The sequence below is a fragment of the Trichoplax adhaerens genome, genomic scaffold (genome assembly GCF_000150275.1).
Source record: "Trichoplax adhaerens TRIADscaffold_4 genomic scaffold, whole genome shotgun sequence".
NCBI lineage: Eukaryota > Metazoa > Placozoa > Uniplacotomia > Trichoplacea > Trichoplacidae > Trichoplax > Trichoplax adhaerens.
This window is the reverse complement of record NW_002060946.1, coordinates 3,274,375-3,296,137: the sequence shown is the minus strand read 5'-3', so window position 1 is coordinate 3,296,137 and position 21,763 is coordinate 3,274,375. Positions and strand designations below refer to the sequence as shown.

General features: G+C 33.7%; 6 protein-coding genes across 6 annotated transcripts; 4 read left to right on the top strand and 2 right to left on the bottom strand.

The window, feature by feature from the left end:
• Positions 1-1,310: 1,310 nt before the first annotated feature.
• TRIADDRAFT_55521 (uncharacterized protein) lies at positions 1,311-3,482 on the top strand (the record flags this gene model as incomplete). Its single annotated transcript, XM_002111929.1, has 6 exons — positions 1,311-1,397; positions 1,846-1,957; positions 2,665-2,762; positions 2,869-3,012; positions 3,093-3,195; positions 3,325-3,482. 6 exons carry the CDS (start codon positions 1,311-1,313, stop codon positions 3,480-3,482), a joined length of 702 nt encoding a protein of 233 aa, XP_002111965.1.
• Positions 3,483-5,151: 1,669 nt separating this feature from the next.
• Positions 5,152-6,144, top strand: TRIADDRAFT_24075 (uncharacterized protein; the record flags this gene model as incomplete). Its single annotated transcript, XM_002111928.1, has 2 exons — positions 5,152-5,377; positions 5,687-6,144. 2 exons carry the CDS (start codon positions 5,152-5,154, stop codon positions 6,142-6,144), a joined length of 684 nt encoding a protein of 227 aa, XP_002111964.1.
• A 710-nt stretch (positions 6,145-6,854) lies between these two features.
• On the bottom strand, positions 6,855-9,441 carry TRIADDRAFT_37528 (expressed hypothetical protein; the record flags this gene model as incomplete). Its single annotated transcript, XM_002111431.1, has 9 exons — positions 6,855-7,140; positions 7,266-7,318; positions 7,400-7,534; positions 7,625-7,676; positions 7,807-7,877; positions 8,101-8,127; positions 8,252-8,329; positions 9,011-9,188; positions 9,386-9,441. The coding sequence occupies 9 exons, from the start codon at positions 9,439-9,441 to the stop codon at positions 7,026-7,028; spliced, it is 765 nt and encodes a 254-aa protein (XP_002111467.1). The 3' UTR covers positions 6,855-7,025.
• Positions 9,442-10,651: 1,210 nt separating this feature from the next.
• TRIADDRAFT_23783 (uncharacterized protein) lies at positions 10,652-12,065 on the top strand (the record flags this gene model as incomplete). The annotated part of the gene is made up of 7 exons (XM_002111927.1): positions 10,652-10,726; positions 10,954-11,007; positions 11,144-11,249; positions 11,425-11,488; positions 11,569-11,657; positions 11,784-11,863; positions 11,967-12,065. Coding segments are annotated over 7 exons (567 nt in total), but the record flags the coding sequence as incomplete, so codon positions are not given.
• A 752-nt stretch (positions 12,066-12,817) lies between these two features.
• On the bottom strand, positions 12,818-16,889 carry TRIADDRAFT_55517 (uncharacterized protein; the record flags this gene model as incomplete). The annotated part of the gene is made up of 14 exons (XM_002111430.1): positions 12,818-12,871; positions 13,052-13,093; positions 13,180-13,251; positions 13,370-13,418; positions 13,501-13,553; positions 13,719-13,750; positions 13,819-13,911; positions 14,043-14,115; positions 14,305-14,445; positions 14,544-14,640; positions 14,936-14,976; positions 15,250-15,321; positions 15,559-15,615; positions 16,872-16,889. The coding sequence occupies 14 exons, from the start codon at positions 16,887-16,889 to the stop codon at positions 12,818-12,820; spliced, it is 894 nt and encodes a 297-aa protein (XP_002111466.1).
• Positions 16,890-18,738: 1,849 nt separating this feature from the next.
• TRIADDRAFT_5066 (uncharacterized protein) lies at positions 18,739-19,770 on the top strand (the record flags this gene model as incomplete). The annotated part of the gene is made up of 5 exons (XM_002111926.1): positions 18,739-18,951; positions 19,083-19,163; positions 19,353-19,457; positions 19,573-19,624; positions 19,697-19,770. Coding segments are annotated over 5 exons (525 nt in total), but the record flags the coding sequence as incomplete, so codon positions are not given.
• Positions 19,771-21,763: the final 1,993 nt, after the last annotated feature.

The following is a 21,763-nucleotide window of genomic DNA, read 5'->3' as shown; positions in this document are numbered from 1 at the left end:
AAATGATCCAAGTCCCAAGTCGGACATACGCGTAGTCTAATTTTAATTTGGTGACTAAAACATATTTTAATATTCAAAAATTTTAAAAATATGATGTGAGTGACCAAAATAATCCAAGTCCCTAGTTGGACATACTCTAATTTAAATTTAGTAACTGAAACATATTTCGATATTCAAAAATTCTGAAAATACTATGTGAGTGATTAAAGTAATCCAAGTCCCTATTTGGATATAGTCTAATTTGGATTGAGTAACTAAAACATATTTTGATATTCAAAAATTTTGAAAACACGGTAAAGAAAAGTACCATGTGAGTGATTAAAATAATCCAAGTGCCTAGTTGATTTGAGTTTAGTAACTAAAACCTATTTCGATATTGAAAAATTTAGAAAATACCATGTGAGTGATTAAGATAATTCAAGTCCCTAATTGATGTGAGTTTAGTCACTAAAACGTATTTTGATATTGAAAAATTTAGAAAATACCATGTGAGTGATTATGATAATCCAAGTCCCTAATTGATGTGAGTTTAGTCACTAAAAAGTATTTTGATATTCAAAAATTTAGAAAATACCATGTGAGTGATTATGATAATCCAAGTCCCTAGTTGATTTGACTTTAGTAACTAAAACGTATTTTGATATTCAAAAATTTAGAAAATACCATGTGAGTGATTATGATAATCCAAGTCCCTAGTTGATTTGACTTTCGTAACTAAAACGTATTTTGATATTCAAAAATTTAGAAAATACCATATGAGTGATTCAAATAATCCAATTTCCTAGTTGGTCTAATTTGAATTGAGTAACTAAAATACATTTCGATATTCAAAAATTTAAAAAATACCATATGAGTGATTAAATTAATCCAAATCTCTGGTCGCACATAGTCTAATTTACTGTTCCAACTGAAGTATATTTTATGGAAAGTGATCTAGTATTGGATATTCAAGAATTTTGAAAATACGATGTGAGTAATTAATTAAAATAATGGAAATAGAAATAGTGTCTACTTAGCGCTGATAAGCGACAATTACGATAGTATTATGTAGCATTCACTCGTCTTCTACGTCTATAGTGTGTGCATACATAAGCTAACGCACATAGTACCAATTAGGTAAAACTACTACTGAGACGATTTCATACTGCCACACCAAGGTCAAAATGCCTTGACACGGATTAGGTGATACAAGCAGTAACCTGCGCTTACTTTACCACTAGTATGACGTCAGTATATGCAAATAAAAAGCTGCAGCCAACGTTCTTGATGCCATCGAGATCTCTCCAAGCTTGATATTTACTCTTGCAAAAATGTCGACTTCCTCCATTAAAGCAGTTGTTATTGGTGCTACCGGACCCACAGGTAGTCGAATTTTAGGAGAAATACTGAAATCTAAGGTAAGACGAGTATATTGGTTAATTGTGTGGTAGTAACGACAGACGGATTAATCTCCCTTCAGTGTCGAATGTATTCGAATATACGTACTGTATACTCTTCATGATGGTTGGATCACTTGCTAAATAAGTAACAATAATGGCTTGTGCTATGATCAACTAAAACCTAAATTATAGGATTGGGATAAGTGTGTTGTTTTAACTGTTTCTAGTAGACCCATAAGTCACGATGCTTTGCATACTCGTTTACAGAGTACTGTAGAAGAGTGCAGTAGACTTAGTTGTGCTATCAGTCGTTGGCTCTACCAGTTGGATCAAGGTCGTTTTGTCTATTTTCACTGCAGTTCAATTGTACAACTATATCCAATCTTGATGTTTTTGATGGGATATTGGCTACATCAAAGTTTATGCAAACATTTTCAACCGATCGTATTCTTTTGGGTTATTGTAGAATTTCACGCAAGTTACCGCCCTTGGCAGACGTCGTGCAACGTTATTGCCCGAGTATGGAGTGGATCAAGAACAAGAGGAAAATTCTGGCAGGTTAATTCAGGAAGTTGTCGGTAAGTAATACTGCTGTGAGGACCCTGCTTGGTAGTTAGCGAACTCATTGCAACTGCAACTTACTTGCCACTCACTACCAATTAACTGGCATACTTCTTTTACTGTCAGTAAAGACACACTCATGACCGTTGTATTAGCATGTTATACGTTTGCCTTTGTTGCATGTCCATTTTGTAGTCCCAAACAGATCGCGTTTTAGATTGTACGATTGTCTTAAGTTGGGGTTAGGATTAGAAAAAGAGGTGAGAGTACAACAAGTAGGGTTTTACAGGAAACTAAACTTCTTGTTATCTTTCCCTCAGAGACAATCACATCATTAAACGTCCATCTCAGTATTGCTACTTGGCTAACTACTGATATTGTGGTAAATAGCAAAATTTGCAGCCAAACGTTTGACAACATCGGTATCGTTTAATTTAAAATGTTCAGTTCTGCGTTAATTTAAGATAAGGTAAAGCCAAGGTGCTGCCTTCTACAGCTCAAACAATCATCATGAAATTGATTTTCAAGGTTCTGTAGTATAGAAATGATTGTTGTATTCTAAAATATCGTTGTCATATGACCAGCAATCAACCTACTGACTTATGTACCCGTATGTATACATGCACATATGGAAAGTGAGTGTTTTAATGTAATATGGCATAGTTTTAGACGGTTGCAACTTTAACAACTGACATAAATGTAAAATTTGGACTATCTATTTCAGAATTCGATAAATTGGATTTCGAAAGTGCAAAGCAATACTTTGAAGGAGCCCATGCCTTTTTCTCCGCAATCGGTGCCAAAAAGGCCTCTGTAGACTCTGTAAGTCCATGAATGCATTAACTACCCAATTAAAGTGTTACAGTGGATGAATCAATTGCTCGCAGCATTCTCCACTGTTGATATACTAGTATATTGACAATTATAGGAAACATATCTCAAAGTTCATCGAGATTACGCTACTAAATTGGCTGGTTTTGCACACCAATGTGGCGTTAAACATATGCTCATTGTGTCAACTCAAGGCGCAAGTGCTGGCTCTATGTTTACATATATGAAACTAAAAGGACAGGTCAGTTTTGTGACTAATTCTACGATGATGATATGTCATTATGGTGAACTTACCATAAGCATCACATTTCCATCTATTAGGCTGACGAGCAGATAGCTAAGCTAAATTTTCCTTGCTTCTCTTGCTTTCGTCCTGGTATGTTGGATAGAGGAATGAAACGAGGAATGATGGAAAAGTTTGCTGGTAAGTATTTCTAGATTCATATACCTGTACTACTCGCTACGTATGAATGAAAGACGTATATTCATTTGGTTGCACAGATAAATTATTTTAAGAAATAGTAATCCTAATTGAATTTTCCGTATTTTCAAGGTGCAATAATGACATCTATGCATGTCAAAGATGTAGCAAAAGCTATGAGAATCATTGCAGAGAATTTTGCTGCCGAATCAACAGATAACCCGAGTAAAAATGTTGTCAACTACTATAATAATTCGTCAATCTGGAAACTATGCTCAGAATCGTCATGAGTATCGCGAAGAATGCACTATAAGATGTCAAATGAGCACATTATCGTAAACCGTCAGTAAAGCGACGGGAGTTTGCACTAGTTAATTATAATAGTACCAATTTTTTCTTGATAAAAATATTCTAAGTTGTACTGTAGTGGGGTTTAAAATAATAATCTGAAAGCGTTAGCATCTACAAAGATACAGCACACTCTTAGCATTTTTTTATAATTGCTATTTAAATATAGAAGTGATAAAATTTAGTAATTTTCAGTCTAAGCTATTAATGCTTCAGTAACCAGCAGGCAGTTAAAATGGGTACAAGTGAAATTTGTCTTAATAACCGATCGTATATCAACACCACCTAGGTATTCATTTTTGTGTGTACCGTATATCATTCGAATTTTCTAAATCTATGAGATAGAATATGTACTGCTATACGTAGTTAATAAAAAACTTGATATATTAATCCTTGTTTCTTTCAATACTTGTATTTAAAAGTGTATTTTATTATTAAATCATAAACTATAATTAATTATGATTATTAAGGTAAGATAGAATAGAATAAATATTTTAATACAGATCTGTAGTTGCACTTGCAGTACAGTTTTGACCCGAATTCAGGTTACAGTATAATAGGGAATTAGAGTATAGTGATGCACCCATATTTGATATAGTTAGGATACTTTGAATAGATATTATCGTGAAGCTAATATTAGACGATTGCTAACTACTATATTAGAAATTGTTGATGGCTAATAGTAGCCAGTTGACTAATTATGGTACAACATTTATGTAGCTAGAAACACTGTAGTTGTTAAGATGCCCTTCGGAGAAAGGGCCTAGACGTTAATAGAAGAGTAGTGACATTTCAAGTAGAATGATTTATTAGATAGGTAATGATGTACTATTAGAGAAAAGTATTTTGTTCGATGACTCATGTCTGATTGGAAATTAATCAAGTTGTCATAAATGGATTTAATGAAATGTTAATAAGAAGTGCAGAGATGAGCTCACGGGAGAGAAGAGACTTCACTTCGCTTTGAGCTCGCAATACTTTCGATTTTAGACTAGATTCTTGTAGTAATTAATTATTGCTTTACAGTACTATTCCTAAAACCTGGTAATAAAAGCCTTTAAGAAAATACCATTTGACTAAGATAGTTATTGTGAGACGCATTTATTACATAGAGATTAACTTTTCTACTATTTAATATGTGCAATGGAGTTGTATGTTGACACAATTTGCAGAGGTCCATTTGAGAACCTGAAATACTGATGGTGATTCATTTTGCAGTCCATAGATAGTATCAATGGTGTTGGAATGTAATATTCTCATCACCAGAAACCCTAGCGATTCTGTCTAATCTCTACCAATTTGTTCTCTCTCTGATTAGTCTATATCGCTGCCATTGGAGAAATCTTGCACTACCCAATTATAATATAATTTGTTGTAGGACTGATGATCATAAAAACCTTTCATTCAATCAATACTGAATCAATAGTCTATTATAGGGAATGCGCAGTAGCGTATGAGTACCGTAGCCACGATTGTGATAATGCGGTACATACGCATACATGCCTAGCCAAGGAATATATTTTATAGGACTAGAATCCATTGCCATGGTAGCAATACGTTGGGAAGGTTCGTAGAAGAGAGTAGCAACAGGGATTACTAGAGAAAGTAGCAATGGACGTCGAGTCAGAAGGTAGTTCGGCCCTTCGATTAATAAAGCAGGGTGCAGAAGCCAGAATTTATGCCGCTGATTTCCTAGGCCGACCAACTATCGTGAAGGAACGATTTAAAAAGAAGTTTAGACACAATGTATTGGATGATAAACTCAGACATAAGCGTACGATGCAAGAGGTGCGTTCGATGCATCGTTGCCGGAAAGCTGGAATTGCAACACCAACAGGTAATTTAAACGAGCGATTTAAACTTATTATTGCTTTGCTATGATACTACTTTCAGTCTTGTTATCCACTCTTGATTCTACTGCACCTGGGATAGCGTAAATCTACATTTATCATGTTATGAAAAGGTCTTAACTTCAGATTGTTTGCCTTGCACTCACAAAGTTTTATAGCAATTAGTGACAATATTCTCGTACAATATTTGACTAGCTGACGTACTGCATATCCATCAAGGTTAATACTCGTATGCTTAAATCAGCTTGCATTTATTAATTTATACTTTTACTGTGTTTATGGTAAATATTCTGTAGTCTTTTTCATCGATTCAAACGATTACAAGATTTATATGGAAGAGGTACAAAATTCGATTACGGTCAGAGATTATATCAATTCACTGAAAGAAGATAAAGAAAGCAACTTGCGTAAACTTGCCAAAATTATTGGAACTATTCTTGCTTCAATGCATAATATACAAGTCATTCATGGTGATTTAACTACTTCAAATATGCTATTAAAGAAAACTAATGATATTGAAATAGCTGACTTGGTGCTAATCGATTTTGGATTGAGCAGCATCTCGTCATTAGCTGAGGATAAAGGAGTCGATTTGTACGTTTTGGAAAGAGCCTTTCTTAGCACCCACCCTAATACTGAAGATGCATTCAAAGTGATCTTGGATACTTATAAAACATTCAAAGGATCATCGGAGGCTTTAAAAAAGTTAGATGAAGTAAGGTTGCGTGGTAGAAAGCGAACTATGGTGGGGTAGTTGACCCAAATTTTGAATACTGTGTATTATATCGTGAATTATTGCAGAATAAAATTGATGTAAATAGATACTTGTACACTCGTATGTGAATCTTTAAGTCTCTGTAGTAACGTAATTTTACAGCATCACATTTTCACCATGGTCCATCTGACAACAAATTTTTATTATACCAAACACTAGTAACGTCAAGTTTAAAATCTTTGGTTAGTCTTAGACTGATGGATATGGCCAAACAGCCAGATTCAACTCAACTGACCTCGTATTGATCGCTGATGATTATCTGGCGATCATAAAACAAATAATATCATTATAATTCGTTATACCCCTAGAGAAAGTACTAAGCCGTAAACTATCCATGTCGTTCGTGAACATCAGCATACATGTATTGATTAATCTGTTTGATCCAGGGTTAGACTTCAATTTAAGAATTTATGATACGTACATGCAACAGATGTTACTTTACATGTATTATAACTGGTACAAGGGTAGCTGCATGTATGATACATAATTATATCAGAAGACTGGTCTTCCAAAATTGCAGTGTAATAGAATTATTGCACTTCATAAAACTTGTGAAGGTAGCTATAGCCAGGATATACAGTAAGAGTTAATCCATAAAAATGGTGTATTTACGTAATAGATCCAGTTGAAAAACAAATTAAAGTCAAGTATCGATAAAGGTTTTACTTGAAAGGAATTCTTTGCATGTACTTTTATTTGAGCAAAAAATATTCTAAATAACAGCTGTACGAAGCATATTACAATATTATTACATTGATAAACTATAAGTTCATGAATTCATTATAGCGACTAAAAGGTTGTGAATTGATTTCAGTAACATGTTGCAGAGGTAAAATCAGCTATTCGTATTTGCAATAGCCTTATAGTCTTGATAACTGGCCACCTGCTGCTACGATATTCTCACCAACAACGAAGGCAGCATCATCTGAAGCGAGAAATGATACCACTGCACCACAATCTTCTGGTAAACCAATCCTAAACATGAATAGTGTTTATATTAGTGTTGGAGATGCAACACCGCTAGAACATCAAAGATTAGCAGCTCGTATACTGCATTAACATCAGTATAACTCGTAAATAGATCAGTACTAAGCTCTTACCTTCCTAATGGTATAGAAAAACCTACAGCTTCACTTTCACGGCCGTCCCATAGCTTACAGTAAAAGAATAGATGTTTATGCTTTAATAATGAGCAAAGCGTGCATGTAATTTAAATATAAGAATGGCTTATTACTTGTTTACTAAATCGCGTTTTGATTAAGCCTGGTGCTAAACCATTGACCCTTACGCCAAATTCAGCACATTCTACAGCTAAATTCTTAACCAATCCAAACATTGCCGTCTTACTAGTACTATAAGCTCCAAGACTCTATATTGAAATTTTGTGCAGTCAATTGAGTTATATCCAAGAAATGCTGTTTATCATACAAAATCTATATATTCGTTTATGAAAACTTACTTTGTCAGGTGTAAATCCACCAATTGACGATACCAATATTACGGATGCACCTCTAATATCATAAACAGTATCACTACAATGACTATCTCAGCTATTATGGTAAGTTTTTCGTTTACGGAATTGAATCGCAATATCTTGGTAAACATTACAAAGGGAAAAAATTTTATCAGAGTAAGCAATACTTGCGATTTTTCATATACGGCATCGCTGACTTTACCAGAAAGAAGGACGCCTTAACATTGATATCGAAAATCTACAAGATATAATGAAGATATTAATAGTGGTAGCAGCAACTGCATGTGCCAAATTGGTTATATTATTGTAATAATTATAGTTACTCTCATGCATTCATCATATGCTAGTGATTCATAACTTGATCTCATACGCAAATATATGCTACAATTTAGTATGTTGAATACAAAGAGCAAGTAGTCACATCTACAAATTAGTTTACAGATATGCAAAATGGCCTTTACCTTATCCCATGCTTCTTCAGTTGTAACCTACAGCACAAATTGTACGTTTGATTATGATCTTGCTTCATGAATGTTTGAAATTGACAATTATTGACTTATATGACTGATTATTCATATGCAATGTTGTATGTTATACGCAGAGCACGCATACCTTTAACATTGGCCCATAAACTGGGTTAACAGCTGCATTCGATACCAGAATATCGATACCACCATATTTTGCTACTGTCTAGAAATACAAGCATTAGGAGCATCACTAAGTAGTTGCTAACTTGCAAGATGATTCTATTGATGCTTTCGTTATAACATATTACTTTGGCTAACAACAAGGAGTAAAGGTGCTTCATACTTCGTGTAGATAGTAATAAATGGGAAATTAAATTTTATTATTCAACAGAAAGAACCCAGCTCTCAAATTTAGTCAGTAATAACTACGTGTAGTACAATACTGATAAAATTTAAAGGAAGAATCGTTGGTCTTAATTAATTAATTACGATTAAAGTATTTCAAACTTCGTATAGACAGTAATAAATTTCATTCACAAAAAGTACCGAACCCCCGCCCCCACCCCCAAATTGAGTTTATCTACTACTGATTGCACCCTGAGTGTTCCGTCTCTTTGCATTTTAAAAAATTAACATTTTATCAAATCCTAAAAGTCAATCAATGCCTAAAATTATTATTTATTCCGGTATATAGCAGTATCACAGGAAGAGCTAAATTTTATCTAATGAAATATCGACTTCCGGATCTCTTAAGATGTGTCATGTTATCGCGTAACGGTTTTGCAAATTGATTCAGTAACGCAGTACAGTACATGTAATACTCGTACTGGCAAAATTTAAAGATAGAAATCATTGGCCTTGGTTAAATAGTTACGATTGATCACTATCCGTAGGGAATGCATACTTCTTGAATAAGTGCCTCACGATGCTCTTTTTTACCAACGTGACAAACAAGACCCATGACTTCTATTCCTTGTTGGCGTAAATTATTGACCGCGGCATCAACATTTTTCTGTTTCCTGCTACTGATGACCACTTTTGCACCTTCCTTTCCAAGACGTTCAGCGATTGCATACCCAATACTAATTTAATAAAGATGCATAAACGGGCAGAAATATCAAACTACTTGGTTAAAACACGTATAGGAAAGTATTTAAGCGTTACTTTGGATATACAATCAATCATCACAATGAATATTTTCGTTCCATATCTATTGATGCATGGAGATGTGATCGATTACAGTGCTGTGGTGTAGAATATAAAGTGCTATCCTACTTACCCGTCTGTAGCTGCAGTTATTAAAGCTACTTTATCTTGATGCCGAAGTCCAGACATACTCTAAGCTCAATTTAGGTTCAATTGATGAATTGATGCACGCTTAACAGGACAATTTCCGATGGAGAACTGCAGAAATACCAGCATAAGGCTTAAGGCTTTCCTCATTGACCTGGGCGGAGATTGCTTGACCTCCTGGGCAAACTACCCCGGTTAGTAGCCCCTGGTAACGACTTTCTACACTGTTTGATCACGCATAGTAGAGGTCCCCAAGATCGAGCGTGGTAGCCAGTGTAAATTATACAATCAAGGTATCACGGAAAGAAGTCTATCGCCTTGCCGTTCGACAGATGGACAGAACTCGCCACCGAGATTTAGTGCCCAAAATTGTCTCAAGGCTTAACATTTTTTTACCCATTCTACTATACTCTATTTTACCAACTGAAACCATCAATCATACTGTATAAATTACAAAAACCAAGCTGGGGTTAGATGAAATGACCAGCAAAATAGTTGGCATACACACGTTTTAACCCTAACCCTAACCCTAACCCTTCTATCCACCATCTCAAAAATGGAAAAAAAAAAACGAACGGTCAGTTTTTGGTGAGTTAGTATGACTTTTGGATGAAGTGAATAGACAGACAGACAGACAAGACCAGGGAGATGAGTTTCCGACAGACGGATAGGCGACTTTATTACATCAGGTGCTAAGTAAAAACTGGCGTGCAGAGTGTTGGCGTAGCAGCAAGAGCGAGAAGGAACGAAGACGATGCAGCAGTAAACTGTTAGTTTAGCTTGATACAGTGATCAATGGCAATGATTCAAGTTGTAACGTATGCTATTAACTCTCAGCTATAATATGCATCGAATTGGCTTCTCCATTGGCAAGTATAGCAAGAATTTAGCGGATTGGAATGGTAGAAGTGTGTTCCAACAATGTGCTAAGCTAAGCTCAATCGACTATTTTTGTAAGCCGGATGGAATGACCAATCCAGTTCAGCAATGTGCAAAGGTAGCTAGAGTAAGAAATGCAAGTTTAAAAGAGCATATAGACGCTAGAATGTAAATGCATTTACTTTAGACTAAGTTAAATGCGGAAAGGATACTCGTTGAACTTGTTTATTCGCTTTGCTTACGTCATGAGTATTCGCAATGGCTGAATACTGTACTATCATATTCCTTGAGGGTCGGCTTGTACGTGCATTGCAGTGTTATAACTTGCAGTTACTGTGCATAATGTACAATGTCACTTTGGTTTTTGCACTAGATCTGCATAGAAGGTAATATTGGTTGCGGCAAGACATCGATGATAAACTATTATTCACAAATGAATGGCTTGATGGTAAATGACTTAAGTCAATGAGATAATGATACGTATTTGTTGTTGTAAAACATCTTTGCTTGTACTCGTATACGAAATAGAACTGCTATGCAGTATTTTCTCCATCGCGACAGTCTTATCTACGGAATAGGTTTATAATACATTATGGAGCACGATTACGATATTAGCGTTACAAGTTTATGATTAATATCATCATATCAAGTTTAAATCGAATTTTTTCCTCGTAGGCTACTAAAGAACCTGTAGATAAATGGCGAAATTTGGGCGATCACAATCTATTTGTATGTGCACACCTGCTAGATATTGCTTTCTTCAGATTATATGAAATCAAACAGATACTCTACTATATCATATAGCATTAAGAATATTACAGCTCTTAAACTGCAGAATAATCAGTAAACCTGGTATGCTATTTAGGGGCTATTTTATGAAGATCCTAAGAGATGGAGCTTTCTATTTCAATCGTATGTCATGATAACAATGTATCAGAGACATCAGCATGTGGCATCTTTGGCGAAAAACGGTGTAAGTGGAAAATTATATGTTGCATATTAATAATAATAATAATAATAGCTCAGTACTGTAGTTTTTACAGTTGATAAATTTCAAGTAATAGCTTTTACGATGCTACATTGTAAATAAAAATGTAATTTTATGCGCTTAATATCATTATGGCCTGCATATCAAGACTGCGAGAGCTTACTTAATGGAAAGATCGGTGTACAGTGCTAATTATTGCTTCGTAGAAAATTTAAGAGCAGAGTAAGGGAAAATCTTTCATTATAAGTGCCTTTGGAATATTCAAAATTTAAGTATTTTATACTTTATTTCTGTTTGCATAGAAAACTCATGTCCGATAGCGAATATAGGGTATTACAGGCTTACTTTGATCATTTTACAGATGCAGTTAGACCACAAATCGATATGATAGGTTGGCCATAAAGCTTGAATTTATTGCTTTGTAATCTTTAAACTCGATGGATATTTGCTCAAATTTATTTATTTATTTAGCTTGAAAAAGTCTTTTTAATTTATTTTAACATTGTGCTCTTTTTAGTTTATCTTCAGTGTGCTCCGGAGATTTGCTATGAAAGAATTAAACGCAGACAAAGGGTTGAAGAAAACCGGATTACCTTGGTTTGAATTAGTATTAAAAAATCACATATCTGCATAGGTTGTACCAGTTCTATTATATTTAATATTCCTTAATTAAATATAAATTCTGTATACGTATTTCTAGGACTATATACGCTGCCTTCACCAGCGTCACGAGGATTGGCTCATACATCGAAAGTATACACTACCATGTCCAGTTACGGTATGTTTTGTAAAGAATTAGCACTATACAGTACGTAGACTAGCAGTTATTGATCGTTAAGAATTAGTTTTCTACAACATCTTCGTAAATTTAGTACTATGTAAGTAGCGTGAGCATGTACTGTCCATGCTAATAATCATGTATGAATTGAATTGGAAGGTAACTTAACTTTACATAAATTGACTTTTTAAAATATTTTAGGTGATAACAGTTAATGAAAGTTTGGAAAATATGCCCGAAATTTATGACAAAACTGTAGATCAGATTCTATTGCGTACTTAGTTGTTGAATATTGTATTTTATCAAAGTATGACTGATTTATGATTTACACTTCTGTAATGTACGTTATATACTCTTCTCATCTTGCCTCTTGGAGAAAATTATATTGAGTAGTCATCCTTTTATGTACAATATCACTTTAATTAATAGACCATATTCATGTAATAACTTTAGATAGCCGTAGGAGATCACTATGGAAATAACTCATTAATTTATTCGAACATTATATCGTATTTAAAAATTCGTCACAGAAGATTGACGAAGCCGTAAGATAGTTTCGTATATAATATATAGTCTCGAAGAGTGGTTATTTAAATGGCTTAAGTAAAGTATTATCAAACGTGTTTTTTTAATAACTGGAAACGCACATATATATATATATATATATATATATGACATCACGTTGGGTGATTAACTCGTTTATATTCCAATGAGCTGCTGCAGTAAGCCAACCGAATGTAGAATAAAAGAAAGTTCTCGATATCATGTAGTGTCTATAAAACTTTCCGATATTGCATGAAACCTGTTTTATGACTTGCGCTTTCTTCCTGTAAATGAAATTATACACTCAGAACAAATACTTAATGTAATGGTAAAAATTACAACTATACTTAGGAAGTTGCCCTTTTTCTTATTTTTCAGTTTCGATTTTTTCTTCCCAGCCTGAAGGGAGGAGAGGTCATTAAGTTTAAGCACAGAATATTAGACAATTGCTGATAAATAGTTACCTTTTTGCTACGCTTTTTTGATAAATCTAAATGGTGAGGATTCTGGCGGTATTAAGGAAACCAATCATTTATTAATTATAAACAATCAGCAATATGATTACAATTTTAATTGAACACGAAATATTTACCTCATCAGTTAAGACGCTCAAGTCTTCAAATTTAGTGATATTGTCCAAGGACTCTGTTGTATGTCGCATTTTCTAGGTAGTAGACAGATTAATTATGGTTAATTAACATATTATTGAACAGGACTAATGAGTAGAAGCTATCTTATGTCATAAAAAACAATACAGCATCAAAATCAAAAACATTTTATACTTTATGGGTTTTCTTTGTTGGCAAACGTATCAGATTTTCTTCCTCATAACTACAAATAGTAAAATTGGCGAAAGTTTATTCTTAGATTATCAAGACATACGAGTAAGCATGAGAATAAACTTAAGCATTACTTTCTAAGGTGCTCTTCTCTTTCGCGCACTACAGGATTCTTAGATGCGGTGTCCTGTTTTATAAAATTGGTTTACATATCGTATTAGTGAAAATATTTAGTGATATTGTAAAGCTTAACACTGACTGAAATATAATAGAAGATTGTTCTTCCTTTACACTACCCAAGGATAGCTTACCACGACTAGTGGTTATTATACAAAATCAAGAAAGGCTATACCTTATATTCTTCCGGTTCGTTCAGGTATTGTTCTATATATTGGTAAAAACGATAGTATCAAAATTCGGACAATCGAAAAATATGAGTGGTAAGCTTTAACCTTTAAGATCTTTAAGCATATCGCTATTAAGGACCCGACGACGAGCCCTTTCTATTACTTTCTTCTTCTTAGCTTCAAATCCAGATTCTTCCTCTGGTAAAATTAGAGAAAATTCTTTAGTTACTTACGACGTTGGTTTTCAGTAAAATTTATTATTAACAGAATGCTTTAGCAAATTGACACTACTTAATTTAGCGAACGTTAGTAGTTAATAATCGACAAACCGAACGGTGTGGCAGCAACTTTCGGTGGTACATACACTCCAGAACTTTCTTTTTCATCATCATCTACATCAAGCTAAACCAGGTGTTACATATTATATCAGATACGGTAGGAATCGAGATATACGTGTCTACATAACAAATTAATTACTATACGATTTTGGCGGTGGGTGCTTTTGTCAAATACATGAAAAGTTTCCAATACTTAAGAAGTTACAATCGATTTTACTTTATTATGATACTGGGAAAAATTTTTTCTCTTTACCTTACTAACTAACGCATCAGGATTCGGTTTGAATTGTAATGGGTCGTTTCTGCCTATTGCATGGCCTGTATTTGCAGCTTTAATCAATTTATCTATTTGGTAGCGTAATTTTTGATCAATGGGTCTGATCCGCTCCAAGACCTTATAAGTAGGACAAAATCATCATTACATAAGATACATTACAGCATGCATTAGAAACTTGTGTTGATTGAAAATAGTTAAGAAAAATGAGCACGTACAGTTCGTATTTCAACGAGCCTTTCGATCGCTGGACAATCAGCCAACGATGCACCGTCTACTTTTATGTATACGATATATACCAAATTGATCAAATATCTGTAGAATTGGAATGTAGGTACATTAACAAGCTAGCAACCAAATCAGTATATCACAACTACAAAGACCTTGTTCTATTCTAAAACATAATCTTCAGCAAGTGTAAAATACTACCATAGTAAATGTAATCAACATTTGCTGGTATAAGTAATGAATAAAAATGTTTAGAATTGCACTAGTATTAAATCATATTGTAGTGAAGATTGACTTCTTCTATAGTAATGATTGAATAATTGTGATAAAATATTAGATTCTGGACCAAAAAATTAATAAAGGCTATTGCACTCGTACTTACTCTAATAATAGCTGATATTTCATTTCCAGATAGTTTATTCCCTTTATTCAAATTTGTTAACAAAATAGAAGTATTTTTATATTAATTCATGCTAACACTAATACAATTCACAAATAGCGCTAGAATTAATGAACATGAACTGCTGGATAATTCTATATTGCCATATTAAAAATTCTATGATATTTACGTTAAACGTCAGAAATCTTTTTAATACGCGGTTAAGTGAGATATGTACTTGTGTATTTGTATGCCTGTATATCAGTTTCTGTCAATGATATGTATATATCGGCAGATATCATTGTATGTTGGTTTACCTTAGCAGTTGAAACTTCCTTACTTGATACATCCTTTAATACTTCACTGGTTTTCGATGTTAATGACGAAACCTGGAGATGAATACAGGATAAAAATTTCCTATTCAGTAATAACATGGGTAATGCTTATCGTCAATACTATGGATACAAGCGTAATGTAATATTTAAGAACTATAAAGCTTAAATCTTTGACCCAGAACAGCTACCTAGTTATGCAGTACATGGTAAATCAAATATGTATTGAATAGAATGCAAAGTAAAATTGAATATGTAGTTTTCGTACATCTGTGTTGTGTTGCTACTGCTCACCTTTTGTGTTATTTCTTCAAGCTTTGAGAAAGCCTGAGGTAAATCAGCTGAAACAATCTAGGCAATAATAAATTATTGTTAATTAAAAGTAATGAAAGTCTTAATATAATGATATCAAAGGAATGAAAACTTACATACTGTATAAACATTATTAATTTCTACAGATAACTAGGAGAAATAAACTGCCGGCGCTGTAGACTATTGTAAAGTTTACTTCGACGAATTAAGCAACTTCATATTATTGCAGTATTACGTATAATAGGCATGGCTACCTATTTATTATCAGAACGAGCTCATAATTTCTGTTAGCTCATAGTAGACATACGCGTATACAGTACTGTAGTGTGCATCTTGCAATTGCCAAAGTTTCCAAGATGTGTACCTGTACACATATAGTTACTTATGCTCATCATGTAGAGTAATGTCAGATAGAAACACTATACAATGATGCAACTACTAAAGCCTACGAGCTGTGTCTGTACACATACAATGTGGAGAATTAAAGGTATTTGCTGGCGTATATCGTATGAAGAATTATATGCAATTAGCAAAATTTTCGAGCCTTATCTGTACACATCTAGGATAGAGAATTAAAAGGTATCTGCTGACGTATATGTACGAATGAGAAATCATGCAATTTGTCAAAGTTTTCCGGTCGTTATCTGCCAATGCATATGGAGAATCATGCAATTGCGTTAATCAAGTTTTTCGAAGCGTGTATGAAAGTTTCATACTAAGTCTTGCATATCATTTGTACAGAGATTGAAAGGTATCTGCTGCAGCATACAGAGAATCGCACAATTGTCAAGATTTTTGAGTAGCGCCTGTATGGAAACTGAAAGGTATCTGTTGATGCATATGGAGAATCCTGCCATTACTCCAGCTTTTTCGAACCATATTTATATAACTATAGTACAGAGATTTAAAGGTATTTGTAGATGGAAGCCTATAGGAAGAATCATGTAATTACCGAAGTTTTTAAACTGTGTCTGTACCACTCGTTTAAAGGTATCTACTGATGCATATAGAGAGCGATGTAATTGCGGAAATTTAAAGATATTTGCCGGCACTTGCTACACCTGAGCATTGACATAACTGATCTAGATTCAGGAGGTTGCTATAATTTTCGAGCTGCACCTCGACACATGCTAGTAGAGAGATTTAAAGATACCTGTCATTCATTTACCTTCTAAATTGCAGTACTATCAAGTAAATTAATCAGTACACCGTCATTATTCATCAAGAGGTTCTGTTAGCGTTTCCTTTTACCTCTTGTGATCTCATTTAATGTACATTTGCAGACCTTAACTTACCTCATCAACAGTCGCCATGGAAGCCAGTTGAGAACAAAGATTTAAAACCTTTATAAATTACTAATACTCACGCAATGTCGAATCAATGAATTACTTAATAAACAATATTATCATGGTATGATTGCAAGATCATCTAATATACAGTAGACTGGAAATAACCAATTAATATTGAAAATTAATGAAGAATTAATGGAGGAGCTAGTTGGCCACAAGGCACGAGCTGTTGAACTGCTTGATGATCTACGGTCTAGTATTATACGCAACCATGCGCTACGCGCTTGGATTTTGTATAGCGATCTTTGGACTTAAAGGTTTACTATAGAGCCAGTCCATGGATGGAAAAAAGGAAAAAGCTGTATGCTTTTTGACTTAGTCTGTGTCATGTATTGCGCAGTACTGTTAGAGTACATTAGCTACCAGTCAAAACTACAGACAGCGTCCGGAAAGACCTCTGATGCAATCTTTCGTCCATATCAACTTCCATCGCTGTCCTTTAACAAGTTATTAGGCTTCCAAGGTAGTAGGATTAGCAAAAACTGACAATTTAGCAGTAAGAAAGGTAAGAATGAGCGTTTATAACTCTCTCTAATGGCTATTTTGCTGTAATGGATTACTATGATGAGTCAATTATTTTATTATAAGCAAGCATTTGATAGATGTTTATGTTGAACGATTGTTAGATATAGTGGTAAACAACATGTCCATCATGCTTAGCCGACTTTCCACCGGTAAGCTAAAATCGGAGAGTATGAATTAGATTGACCAATTTATTCAAATACATTTAAGAAGGAGGATTGATTTATTTTTTATTGTCATGATGTTAATTATTTAGGTTTGGTAACACGTAGGTGTATATGTTTAACGAGGTTGCTGTGTACAGATCAAGCATCTACAGATAGGTAGGGATAACGATGGAAAAGCAACTTCCATCGTAATCATAGCAATGACCACAACGATATGTATATACAGTACTTTGCTTTTAGCCCAATCTTTTAAAATACTTGTTTGCAGTACTAGCTAGTTAATAATCAGTTTATCGCCGTAAGATTACTGTGAGTAATTTTCTAGGGTAAATGATAGTTGAACAACTACCCTTAGACTTGTATCATGAATAGTTTGCAATACCTAAAAAGACTGTAATTCGTCGTTGAATAGAATAGCGATGGTATACCTGCAGATATCCATATTCTACATGTGCAATTATATGCTTTATTGACGGGCTCAGATAGGATGTACTATACAAGATACATCTAGTAATAATGCCATCGGTGACATTGCATCTCAACGAGTTAGCATTGATAGCTTTACAATGGACTTATATCTTTGTCAGTTAAGTTTTCACATCATGGATTTACGATAGAATCATCGTTGACTGTATCACATTGGATGTACGGTATTTCGTTAAATTCAACACGTTCTACATGTGATATGTTGCCCATTAGAGTTATTAAACATCATATTATCTGTATATATGTTCAAATGAAAATCTTGCTGTGTTGTAGGTGTAGTTAAATTTAGGTTAAACACTATAGATGATTTTAAGCAAGGGAGGTCCGCCATGGATATAATTCAATAACAGAATAACGTTAGAGAACAAAATACATACAGTAGCATGAATTTTGTATAGTATATTGGATAAGATCAAGTAAAAAATTTGCATAATTAGATAGTAGCCAACTGATGGAACTGTGTTATTAAAAATTAATAGGAATTACTTCTATCAGTAGTACTTTAGCCAGTCATTATCGGTAAAGGAATGATTACCAATATCGATTGAATATCCCGTTGTTTAAATCTTAATAGCCAAGGAACAACAAGTAATGAAGAAGCTAATAGACGCACCGAAGAATCTGATGCAGAAATTATTCAAAAAATTGTAGACTCTTCATTACCATTTGTAAGTCAGTACGGATGGTCATCTCAGGCTATAGCTGAAGGTGCAAAAGTGGTTGGACTATCTTCAGCAGCACAAGGTTTGCTACCTCGTGGTGGTAGCGATCTTGTCTTACATTTCATCGAAAAGTGTAATGGAGAGCTGGTCGAGTACATGAAAAATGCTAAAAACAATGCTAATGAGTTAGTATTATATTATGATTGACATGATACGATATGATAGCGAGCGAACATTTTTTCATCATTTTATCATCATTCGTTGGTTTTGTCTAATCAACGATTGTTCAATGAATTATTTTTATTACTAGAGATGAAAAGAAAACAGGAACAGTGTTTATTCGAGATGCAGTGGAATATAGGCTTCGGATGATTATCCCTTATATGAAAAAATGGCCTCAGGTGAGTTTCGGTATATTTCCTTGGTCAATTGTTGCTATCATGCTGCAGAAATTCTACCATAATAACAGTCGATTAACTACAGTTACCCATTTTAAGTAGGACTACCCTATAATATTACTAACTGATAACTGACTGATTAATATATCAATTCAAGAAATATAGAATTCATTGAATTATACTGTGTAATAGGCTATGGGGTTAATGCTAATGCCAGAAAATGCGCCTGATGCTTTATGTAGTGGTGCTGTCATGGTCGATGATATATGGTATTATGCTGGTGATAGGTCCGCTGATGTTAGTATCCGTAAACAATTTTAGTATTAGTGAATACTTTTCAAACCTGATGTATAAAATGGATCGATTTTGAAGCTTTATCTTTAAACGATGGTCGGTTGATTTTATTTTACAGTTCAATTGGTATACTAAAAGGGCAATTTTAGGCAAGATCTATTACGCAACTGGTAGGTAATTAAAGTCTACAAAGATTTCTTACACTAATAATTTAATTTAGTATACAAGCGTTCTTTTTATAGAGGTATACATGATACGAGATAAGTCTGAAGATTATGCGAAAACATGGCAATTTCTCGATAGCAGATTTCATGATATAGCCAAATTGAGGAGACTAGGTTATATGGTATGTGTAGCAAATAATATAATCATACCAGGCAAAATGTCTGATTTAAAGAATCTTTGCTAGTTTATTTGATTTGCGATTGGTTTATAACCTTTGAGCTATGAATAAGCGTAAAATAATGTTATACTTCTCATCTATTAAAGCTAAAAGGAGGATGCGATAGTGCGAATCATCTGCTATCTGGAATGTTTAATACGGTTAGTCTTGTGCATCATTTATGATATCTGATTAATCTTTATCGGCAATAGGTTTAATGTCTATTGAAAGAATGTAACTGTAAAACGCACAGTAGAACAGCTCAGTAATAAATGTGTTTTTCGTATTATAGGTAGCAAATATAACTGGTATTAACAATAAAGGACCAAGGACGTGGTAAAATTACAATGTCTCAGCTCAAGTAGCTCACTTGTAAAGCGATTTTCTATCCATTTCTTGAAATAGTAACAGATTATTGCTTCTTCGGATGGGCTAAATCATGACAGAGAGCTCAGTGGCAGATAAATTGTTTCTAAATTCATGTACAGTCATTTATATTGTTTTGAATGCTTTAAACTGTTCTTTTTGGCGTAGCTAGCTGTAAAGTAATATCAATCACTTTTCACTCTTGGTTGACTTATGTGTTTTCTACGGAAAAGTATGCTGTTTATTCACAGTTTACAATAAGAGAATAAGTTGTAATCTACTATTATTCTTTAAAGAATGACGCTATATGGAATGCTATACAAAACCATAATGGTTCGGATCGCTGTATGTTCTTAAATATTAATTGCATTCGATTAAAAATATCTACTGTATTCTCTGGTATAGCTGCCTAGATGTTGTTGAGATGCTTTTATGTATCAAATTATAGCGGTTAAGGTTGTTATGCGCTCTTAAGATACTATGCTTGCCTAGAAATACCTGTATTCTTCTCTGGCATAGCTTACTAGATACAAATGAGATGGATATTTAAACTTGCTTGCTTTAATGCTTTTGACATCAGCTGACTTCAGCCATATACGGAGATAACTATATAAACTTATTGATCCATCCAAATATGTTTACTTTTATTTGAATACTATCTATAGATTTAAAAATATATTTTAAGTCGAATTAACGATAGCAAAAAGTCTTTATAATTATAGCAAATAGTTGTGATGCTTTTATGCAAATACATTTTAGCTAGGCAGCTTCAGTGCTGACCAAGTATTGTAGCAGCTGATGGCATCAAAAGTCGCAAAATTAGTAAAAGTGTGTAGTCAATATTGTATCAGCATGCTAGTAATTAAAAAGCAACATACAATATTCTGCTTTAGCATAAAATAGAAATTATTTGGACTGCAATAACCTTAAGTAGGGTCTATAATACATTATATAACGCATACAATAAGCAGTAACAGTAAAAATAGCTGGGTTATATAAAAAATATTGAAGTTCATTTATGCGAGTACAGTAGTAACCGAAATAGTATTAGAGACTACTTAAGAAATGAGTAGTCTCTAGCGGTACATGTGTTAATCAGTTTGTACTCGATTCCATCGCTTAATAGTATGATATATTTAAATTTACCCGATATAATAAAATGATAGCCTGACGTTTATAAAATGAATTTGTACGTCTTTTAATGAATAAATATATTCTTACTAATAATTAAGTGTATAATCTGTAGGATATTTTTAATTTGTACATAAATAATAAGGTGCAAAAGCGTTGCCTGTCTAGATTCAATATTCAGTAGAAAATGGAACTCGACTCTACCATTGATTGATACAATATGCTACCTAACATATAGTTGATATACGTACATATCAATGGTATTTAAGGCATAACAAAACAAATCTCGCCTGTCTATTAATATATGTTATTTCTAAACATAGATACTAGGCGAAAGGAATTAATAAGGGTGTCAATAGCATCATAGCCTTACAAATTACAAGTCAGTATGAATCATGTTCCATTGCATCGCATCAATTTTTAATTGTAA